Consider the following 10,719-nt stretch of genomic DNA (forward strand, 5'->3'; position numbering starts at 1 on the left):
TTGTACCAGTGAGGCGTCCCCGCCACAAACTCGGTGTACCCCACCCTCGCGATCTGTCAAGTCCCCCACCCCGGAGGAACTCCCAGGGGAGCCCCCCACCCCGGAGGAAGCTTGTAGGCGTTTTTTCAAAGTCACCTCTGTGCTGCCTTCATTCCTTCCTTAGAGCCCGGAGGGCGCACTGCGTCATCTTCCTCCCTACCATCTCAGCCCAAGGGCTCCAGGAAAGTTACTGTGCAAATTCCCGGGGGTTCGGCTTCAGGATCACTTAAGGCGCGACCCGGGAGGAGCAGCCAGCGCAGCCCCCGCTGCAGCCGCCAGGGCTCTCACGGCCGAGGGACTGGGCGAGGAGGGGCAGCCCCCGGCTGTGAGTGTCCTCCGGCGCGTCCCCGATCTCAGTCCCTCCCCACGTCCGGCCCATCCGCCGCCAGCTGACCGCCGCCGCTTCTTCCTCCCCAGTAACAGAGTCGGGACCATGTCCGCGGAGACTGCGAGCGGCCCCACCGAGGACCAGGTGGAGATCCTGGAGTACAACTTTAACAAGGTCAACAAGCACCCAGACCCCACCACGCTGTGTCTCATCGCAGCCGAGGCCGGCCTTTCCGAGGAGGAGACCCTGGTGAGCACATACACACCCTCGCCCCCAGTCCCGACCCTTGCCCGCCAGTGCGGCCGCGGCAGCGCCCATCCTCACCTTCACGGGTCCAGCTTGCCCTTGCCCACGCGCCAGCTCTCCACCCTGATCTAGCATCGCTCCTCCAGGCTCTGTCCTCTCCTACTCATCACAGGAGCTAGACCCTGCAGCATCCCACCTTTCCGGATCCCATACCAATGTCCCGCCGCCCCAGCCCATGCTAGTTCTCCCAGGAACTTCTTAGAAAACTCACTTGCATCATTCTTTCACTCTTCCCTTAACGTTGGAGGCCAATGCTTTCTCCTTCCTCCCAGTTAGGAACAGCGTCTCTGGCCAATCTAGTCTCGCTTTCTACAAGCATGTACTCTGGGCTTTGAGCAAAACATTCCCGAGAGGCTGATTGCGCTCTGCATTAAGAACCTTCCATTTAGTCTCTGCGGGAGTGGTAGAAAAAGAGACCTTAGAGGTCATCTGTAAGACCAGAATTCAGGTTTGGCAAACGAGGAAACTGAGGCGCAGAGGGAGTGGAAGAGGGAGGGAGGAAGTGAGCAGCCGGGATGGCCTGGGTCCTGAGCTACAGACTGGGTCTCTAGTCCCAGCCTCATACATGGTCTTCTCCCTACGTGTCGCTACAGTTTCCTCTTAGCCACAGAGCTACAATTGCACAGAGCCAGGGAAATTTGGTTCAGATCTTTAAAACCTCCCCGGCGCTAAGAATTGGAGTCTTAGTGGAATTTTTGGAATAGGTACACAGCTGATATTCTACAACGGATGTAGAAACAGATGTCCCTTTAATGCACAGTGATTTGTTTCCCTGTTGTTTTTTCTTGAGTTCCTGTGTTATCCTGAAAGTTGCTTAGAGTAGAGAACACACTGCCCGTGATTGCTAGCCATCCAGGTGCAGCGTTGGCTCCTTCCTCTGATCTTTTTTTTTTTTTTTAACCTTGTCTATATTCTGACTTCTGTTTTCCCTTTGGTCATGGAAAGACAATTAGTAATGCATGGCGATACTGTTTGGAACTAATCTAGTATCTCTTGGTGGGAACCCAAAGCACTTTGTACTTCTCATCTCAACTCCAAAGCAGACATTCTTTTTCTTCCTATTTTATAGACCAGAGTACCAAGCACCCTGTCCTCTTCTCACTATGAGCCACATTGAGTAGGAGGTTAGAAGCTCTAGGTTGTGCCTTGGCAACACAACAGTTAGCCAACCATTGCTAACCAAAATGTTGGTGGCTCTCCTAACGGAAATGTTGACAGGCTGTCGGAACCCCCTCAGTAGCTGTGCAGTAGAATGACCCAATGATCTGGTCCCATAAAGATTACAGCCCAGAAAGCTCAATGGGGCAGTTCTCCTCTGTTACATGAGTCACAGGGGCACTGTGGGTCAGAATCAACTGGTCTGGCACTTAACAGCAAACTACAACTGACACCAAGTCCAACGTGATTTTTTACTAATTAATCCAGGCCACTTTGGAGAGCTTGCCCATAGCTAATTCTCTCATTCACAGGTCAAACAGAAAAGTAAACATATCAGTTTTGGTAAATGGAATCGTTCCCTGACTAACCCTAACCAGAACTTAATGGGAGGTGATTTATTGTAACTCTAGTCTAATAGCTCATGTTTCTTTGAACCCCCTGAGAAGGCAGCCTGCTAAAGTCTTATCATTTTAAAAATCCCATGCTGTATTTAGAAAACAGAAGTCATTACAGAGACAATAACTTATCTTTTAAAACACAATTATGCATTTTTGATGGGCACAGTACCCCTTCCCAACCTCTGATTCTCCCATGTTGTTGTTGTTGTTAAGTGCTATTGAGTCGGTTCTGACCTTGTATAGGGTTTCCAAGGAGCAGTTGGAGGATTTCAACTGTTGACCTGTGGTTCACAGTCCAATGCTTATTTTACAGTGCCACACTAGGAGCCCTGCCCCAACCTCTGATTCTCTCTTATCTGTATGTAAAGCACAGTAGTTACGTTGATCTTTCTAAGGAACAGTACTTGCCAAGGCATTTATTCCTCACAACACTAGTAGGTACTATTAGCCCAACTGTACAGATAAGGGTTGAATTTTCAGTGGTAGAATTCTCCCTTTCTGTGTAGAAGACTTCAGTCCTAGTGTGGTGCTGTAAGATAAGCACTGGACTCGAGGTTAGTTTGAACCGCAAGGCCAGCGGTATAACTCACCAGCTGCTCCTTGGAAACCTTCTAGAGTTGCTATGAGTCGGAACCAACTCGACAGCACTTAACAACAACAACAATGTAAAAGACCAGGTTTGGTTTCTGGCCAATGCACCTCATACAAAGATACCACCTGTCTGTCAGCAGAGGTTTGTGTGTTGCTATGATGCTGACCAGGTTTCAGTGGCATTTCCAGACTGAAGACAGACCAGGAAGAAAGGCTGGATGATCTGCCTCTGATAATCAGTCAATGAAAACCCTATAAATTACAACGGTCCAATCTACAACCAGCCAGGTCCAGGACCAGGCAACATATCATTCCATTGTGCCTGGGTTACCACAAGTCTGGGGGCTAACTCAACAGCAGCAAACAATAAATAAAGGAACTGAGGTACTGAAAGTTAAGTAACTTGAACTTGCCCCAAACTACACACTTAGTAGAGGGGAGCTAGGATTTGACATCAAGGTCTTAACCACTATAGTCAGCTTGGTTTCAAAAGAGAGAATGAAACAATGCTTTGAGAGAGAGCGGTGAGAGGGAAGGACTGAGAATGTATGCTATTTTGTTGTCAGGAGCTGTCGAGTTAGTTCTGAAGACTCCTACCGACCCTGTATAGGGTTTCTGAGGAGCAGCAGTCCACTGCTTATCTTTCAATGCCACATCAGGACTCCAATTTATGCTGCCATTGTTAAGTGCCATCTAGTCGGTTCCAACTCATAGTGACCCTGGAGAGTGTTTCTGAATAGTAAATCTTTGCAGGAGTAGAAAGTCTCATCTTTCTCCCATAGAGCAGCTGGTGGGCTGTAACTGCCAACCTTATGGTTCAAAGTCCAGTGCTTGTCCTACAGAGCCACGGAGCTCCTATTTATGCCACAGTTCTTCCTAAAAACATCTCTGCATTGAGTGATAGCCACTGGACTATTCTCTAACTTTCCTCGAGAGTCACCAGATATTAGAGGATCAAAATGATCAAGTTTGAGGTGTTGAAGACATCTAATTAAAAAACAAAATCTACTACCAACTCAAATAACCTCCACAAAACCAGAAGCCAAAGAAAGTTTTGTTACTGAATAAGCATTAATCCAGAATATATGGTAGAAGACATTGCAAAAAAGTGCAACAAAGGATCTTACTCTTTTATATAGCTAAATGGATATAACCCATTACAAGAAAAATTTGCTAATTCTCTAGTCTTTTTATAGCCCAGCACCACCTGCAATTACGCTCACCTCCTGTCTGGATACTATGAGCTAGGGAATCGCCCTCCTTTATGGTTACATTTCTAAAGAGATGGCTCCTAGGTCCTTGCAGACCTAGGAGTATGTAAACATTCTTTGGTTTACATACTTTTCAAAAATGAGAAAGAACTTACAAATTTTCTCAAGTAAATACTGAAAGAAAAAGGGCTGGGATGGAGCTCTTCCTTACTTTGAATTTGTACTTACTCTCACAAGAGTCACTGGGAGGCCCAATCATTTGTGTGGTTGATGACTAACTAAAAGGTTGGTAGTTTGAACCCACCTAGAGGTGCTATAAGGAGCCCTGGTAGTGTAGTGGATTATGAGTTGTGTTTCTACCCAGAAGGTCAGCGGTTCAAATCCACCAGTCGCTCTGCAGGAAAAAGATGAAGCTTTTAGCTTTCGTAGAGATTTACAGCCTCGGAAACCCTATACAGGGTGGCTATGAGTCAGAACGGACTCAATGGCACACCACCACCACCAGAGGTGCTGTGGGTTAGATGTTGGGCTGCTAACTGCCAAGTAAGAAGTAAGCAGTTCAAACCCACTAGCCACTCCCCAGGAGAAAGGTGAGGCTGTCTGCTCCCATAAAGAATTACAATCTCTGAAGCACCAAATAGGATGCTGTGATTTGGAATGTCTCGATGGCAGTAGATAGAATCTTCGCAGAAGAAAGTCCTGGCAATCTGCTTCAGAAAGCTCCCACTTTTGAAAACACTATGAAGCAGTTCCACTCTGTGCACATGGGGACACCATGAGTCTGTGTTTGCTTTTTGTTGTTGTTTATTTGCCTTACAAGGGCAGGATGATGGAAGGGCACCAGTTCAGCCAGTTGAGACCTCTGCACAGCAGGTTCACCTGCCCCATCCAGACAACCTTACCTTGTTTTCCCACATTTGCCATCCTGAAATGAACAAATGGTGGGCCTTATCCAGAGATGAAGTTTTATCATTTTTAAGTACCCTGATGTATTTAGCAACGAGAAGAGATTAGAGACAAGTAATTTATCTTTTAAAAACAAGTCTGTGGGTTTATTGTGGGTTCAGGACCAACAAGAGGCCTAGCCTCTTTGGGTGTAGGGGTGAGTCAACCTCAGAGCAGGGCCCCTGACTTCCTCTTCCAATCCAAGAGGCCAACACCCAGGGTAATCTCACCTGTTTCCGCCCTGTGGTTGTGCCACTCTGCTTGCCCCTCTGTTCCGTCCTCTAGGGAAGCATCAGTGCCCCAGAGCTGCAACAGAGGCAACATATAACAATTGCAGGGGCAGAGGCTGCCTACTGTATGTCAGCCTGTACTGGATGGGGTCTCATCTTCCACCTTCCCATCTCTCATACCCCCATTTTCAATGATGAGTGAGAATGGTTTCTTCTTTGATCTCTTCAAGCATCATTTGCATTTTTATTACTATTGCTCCTTTCCATGAAGAAGGAGCACCCAAACCAAAATAATTTTTCTTTCATGTGCCTGACTCCTTTTCCCACCCCCGTACCACCCACCTCCAGGAAAGTGACCGCATTCTTTATTGCCCTGGAACAAATAGTACTTGAATAAAAATAATAAATACGCATGAGATGTTCTCCTGAGCTGGTGAACTAGAGCTGATCCAAACAGCTGAGGCTTGGGCAAGGTCAAGGGCATAGTTCTCTGCTTCCTGAAGTGAAGGGAGGAGTACTCTAATTGAAAGAACTTTTTGAAAGTTGCATTTGCTGGGAACCTAGAATGGGTTTTTCTCATGGCAGTAATCTCACCATCTCCTACATTTAAATTAAGTGAAACCTTGCCAAATCTCAAGGGCTGTGTCTTTGAAGATTTGGAAGATACTGTTAGAAGGTGCTGGGAAAGGCACATTCATTCGGCCCCTGGGAGTGTTTTATCACTGATTCAAGACCAGTGTAGCTGGCATTGGTTCTTAGAGAGGTTTCCAGTATTTTTATCTCCTCTTGAAGTCCTGGGTCTATTCCCAGAGCCCAGTGGTTTTAGTTGTTTGGATATTTTATCAGAAGAATAAAGACCTTTAAAAGTCTCCCTCTGAAAAGGATGAAATGTCTTAGCTATCTAACGCAACAATAACAAACATACCACAAATGAATCTTTAACAAACAGAAATTTATTTTCTGACAGTTTAGGAAGTAAGAAGTCTAAATTCAGGATGCCAGTTCTAGGGGACGGCTTTCTCTCTGCATGGGCTCTGTAGGAAGGCCCTTTTCATTTTGAGCTTTTCCTCCGGATACCTTCATGTAGCTTGACATCTGTCGTCCCTCATTTCTGCTTCCCGCAATTGCTTGTTTAATCTCATACATCTCAAAACAGATTTACTCAAGATACACCTTACACTAACCCTGTCTATCAAAATGGGTTTATAACCACAGGTTAGGACTTACAACACATATTTTTGGGAGAATACAATTCAATCCATAACAGTTACTCAAGAAAAAGACAAGAGCAGTGTTATTTTGTCCCAGCCCCTCCCCATTAGTGTCCAATTATCATCTGTTTACTCAGAGTAAATTAATCTCCATCCATGGGCAAAGGTAATGAGGGCATTCCTTTAGAAACAAGCAAAGGATGACTACCAGAGGATGGTTGAAATCAAGAAAAAAAAGGATAAAGTATTGATGGGAATGAGATGTAATACGCTTCAGCGCTATAAGTTGTTGTTGTTGTTAAGTGTCGTCGAGTCGGTACCGACCCATAGTGACTCTTACAGGGCTTCCGAGGCTATAAATCTTTACTGGAGTAGAAAGCCTCATCTTTCTCCCACAAAGCAGCAGCTGGTAGTTTCAAACTGCTGACCTTAAGGCTCACAGCCCAATTCATAACCACTACGCTACCAGAGCTCAGTGCTAGAACTAAGGGAGACAAAACCAAGAAAGGGGCTTCTTTATTTTTGTTGAATAGCAATTAGTTTGCTGAATTACTATAGTCTTGATTTTTTTTTTTTAAATCTTCAGAAAGTAGTAGAACCTTTCTTGAACCTCCTTGCGCCCCTCGTGCGAGGACTTGATTTTTAACCATTTTGATGCCAACTCACAAAATTCATAAATGTGGTTCATTATCAGTAATTGTATATTCTTGAGGCTATCATGTAATTTATTGATTTTCTTTAAAGCAGTCTGTTTTATCTTAAATCTACTTGACTTCCTCTCCATTTGAAAGTTCTGTATCTACACTGTCAGACTTTCTGAGGTACCTGTGGGTGGATTTTTGCTTTGTAGTTGACTTCCTTGTAAATTGTTATCTCTGGTTCCCTATGTAGGTTTCTTTTGGTTTTGTTTTACTTTAAATACTTCTTTATCTGGGTTGAGTTCTGGGTGGTGGTGTCATGTATGGTAATCAGGTTGTTGCCTGCTGTTATTGGTTCGGTTCTCAGTCTAACATCTTTTTTGCAAGGTTGGTCTGGTTATTACAAATACCTTTTGTCGGGGACCCGCCTCGACATTGGGGTTCAGTTCACGAGGAGAGGATACCTGACGGCGATTCATATATATCCAGAATACACAAAAGTAGACAAAGAGAGAGACAAAGAGGCACCCCAAAGCCAGGGTGGATACATCACTGATAGGCAAGCTTGGGACTACAGGCATCGTGGCCTCTGCAGGCAGCAACTCACTGCCCTGCAATCTTTACTCCATGCCTGCCAACCAGTAATGTCACCTGAGGAGGCCCGGGCCTCTGCTTTATTCAGGGGAGGAGTTTAACACCAAGCTGGGAGGGACTTAGGCAAGGTACAGCTAACATCAGTACTTTTCCAGACATTCAGGTAACTTTACATAGTACTTCACTGGTTCGAATCCCAGGCCAGCAACTTGGATTCTCAGGCCCAATTAACATATCTATAGCCCCTGAGCATAGTTGGGGGAAGGTGAGAGTTAAAGACAAAAGCTTGGGTGGAGTCCTGCTGCTTTGGCTTCCGCAACCACTGCAGGAGGACTCCAGAAGCCCAGGTGAATGGGCTGCACCTGGAAAAGGATTAGGGAGGATGGGTTCTTTGTCTATAGAACAAAGAGCTGTGAAGTAGCTAAGACATTTTTAGTTAATCCTTTGGAGAAATGCTTAACCTTACAACCTTCAGTCTCTGCTTTAGGAAAATATCACATTTATCTGTGGATTGTCAAAGGCTCCAGTGTATTAATTTAATATATATACCTGAATATTAATATGAAAGCAATTTGCCATTAACTGCCAGTGGCCTCATTTGTTACACTCAGCCCTAGCGGGCCTCGAACCTCTGATTAGTCTTACACGGTCTGCAACAACCTTTAATTTTTGTTTATCTGAAAATGTCCTCATTTCATCATCATATTTGAGTGACAGCTTTGCTAAGTATATGATTCTTGACTGGCATTTTTTTTTTTTCTTTAAGAGTTTTGTATATGTGATTCCATTGACTTCTTGACTGCATGGTTTCTGCTGGGAAATCAGAGCTTAGTCTTATGGGTTCTCCTTTGTAGGTAGCTTTTCATTTTTCCCAACCTGCTCTCGGGAGTCTTTCCTTGTCTTTTGTTTGGGAAAGCTTGATTATCATATTGTTGTTGTTGTTAAGTGCCGTTAAGTTGGTTTCAATTCATAACGTCCCTGTATAGGGTTTCTGAGGAGTAGTTGGTGGGTTTGAACTGCTGACCTTGCAGTTCAAGCCAACCTTGCAGTCTACTGCATTATCCTGAAGCACCAGGTCTATCCTGTTTAGGGTTTCTTCAGCTTATTGGATGGTTATTTTTCTTGTTTTTCATGATGTTAGGGATGTTTACTTCCAGCAACTCTTCAATTTTCTCCTTGCTTTTTATTATCTCTTCCTGTTCTAGAATTCTAATCATCTATTAGTTATTCCTCTTCATGGTGTCCCATGTGAATCTCAGACTTCCACTAATTCAAATCTATTCCTTTGCCCTTTCAGTGTGTTGTTCACTTCTGAGATCTTAGTATTAATCTACTGGATTTCTATTTGTAGGTTTTGTATTGTTTCAAAATTTGCATTTGTTTTTACTGTTCTTGTAATGTTTTCCTAAAATCTTCTAGTTTTTTCTCTGTTCTCATTGATTTTTTATCTTTCTGTCAATCCGTGGAAGGTACCTAAATATCATTCTTTTGAATTCCTTCTCAGAAAGTTCAATTACCTTTTCTTCCTCAGAAATGTTTTCTGGCTCTGTATCTTCATCATTTTTTTGAGCCACTCTCGCTCCTTTCTTCATGTGAACCAAAATCTGCTATCTTCAACATTGTATTGTTGCTGCATTTGTATTTAATTGATGATTGTAAGTTAGTATGTTCTTAAACTCTCACCGGCTGTCTCCTTGTGGGTGTGATTAGAGAATGGAAGCATGTGCACTGTGTTCTATCCAATGTGTCATTCACTTTAGGGTGAGTTTGGCTGATGTCTATCATTTATCAGGTGCTATAAGAGTTGGTTTTGCCTCTTATCCAGTGGATAGAGCTTTTCCATCACCCCTGTGAATCTGAGACTTCAGGCCACTGTCTGTCTGTCTCGCCAAAGCTGCTCACAAAAGTTCAATATGGCTACACCGCATATAGCTGGCAGTCTATTCACCAGTCAGTCTTGTTCTCTCACTGTCCCTGGTCAGCTTCCCCTCCCAGTAGGTATTCAATCCACTTCTCTAACCTTTCCTCAGAAGCTCAGGGTTCCAGGACTGTCCTCTATATCTGTTTCATTAGGTTTCCCATGTCTTTGTTGTAGAGGGTCTCAGTAGCATGTCGGTCTACTCTGCCATCTTCTAGATTACTTTTCTTTGCACCCCAAAGTAAAAAGGTGAGTAAGACAACCGATCTTGCCAACTGTGTGAGTAATTTCAGTGTGTAAGCTTGGTCATATACTGAGGGCGAGCGTTGTAGGCATGGTCCCATGATGTCAGCTGGCTCAGCACTGGTGTAGAGTCCTAAACAACCCTGTGGGTTTTCACTTCCTTTTTAGCTCTGCAGGCCTTGATCCTTACAGGTTCCTTAGTCACTGTGGCTCTCACCCTTCTTCTGACCTTAAGAATATGATGAACTTCCCTTTAGCTTCCTGGATCACTGAAGAGATGGGATTTTTCTGGCATAGCCCTAGAACCTACCCCATTTGTCCTTAGGTTGAACCTGACATCTAGGAAGTCATGAACAGTGGCCAGCAAGCTGACTCCTGCAGACTCCATTGTGGCAGAATAGAAGTCTGTTCCATAGGATTTTCACTGGTTCATTTTTTTGAAATAAGGTGCCAGGCCTTTCTTTTGAGGCACCTCTGAGTGAACTCAGACCTCTAACCTTTGGCTCTAAGTTGAACACTTTAACCATTTGACTGCCTAGTGACTCCAGGTGGGCAGTGGCCTGTGCTACATCAGGAGCCCTCTACACACTTTTCACCAAGCTGTCTTAGTGGCATATCCCAGGTCTGGCCTCGCACAGCTCTATGTTTTTCTTCCTTTCTGCCTCCTCACATCCTTGTCTCTAGGACTGGTGACTTTTAGAAAATCTAGCAGGGACAACAGCAACTCTCCAAGCTTACCTGTTGGTTAAAGTTGTACAGCTTTCCTTATATACCACAGTGTGTGAAAGGTTGGGAGGCACAACCTTGGGGATTGGGAATTCCTGCTGAATTTAGTCCCTTTATTTTGCCTTGCTGCTTCTACGTCCTCTCTAGTCCTTCTTTCCTTCTTGGAAGTTGTGGGTTTTTTGT

General features: G+C 44.5%; 1 protein-coding gene across 1 annotated transcript in view; it reads left to right on the forward strand.

The window, feature by feature from the left end:
* The first annotated feature begins 472 nt into the window (after positions 1-472).
* HOPX (HOP homeobox) overlaps positions 473-10,719 on the forward strand; it is a 12,414-nt gene continuing 2,167 nt past the window's right edge. Inside the window, exon 1 of the mRNA XM_006868043.1 lies at positions 473-616. Coding sequence (XP_006868105.1) covers positions 473-616 — 144 coding nt within the window. The remainder of the gene's footprint in view (positions 617-10,719) is intronic.

Source organism: Chrysochloris asiatica, unplaced genomic scaffold (genome assembly GCF_000296735.1).
Source record: "Chrysochloris asiatica unplaced genomic scaffold, ChrAsi1.0 scaffold00115, whole genome shotgun sequence".
Lineage (NCBI taxonomy): Eukaryota > Metazoa > Chordata > Mammalia > Afrosoricida > Chrysochloridae > Chrysochloris > Chrysochloris asiatica.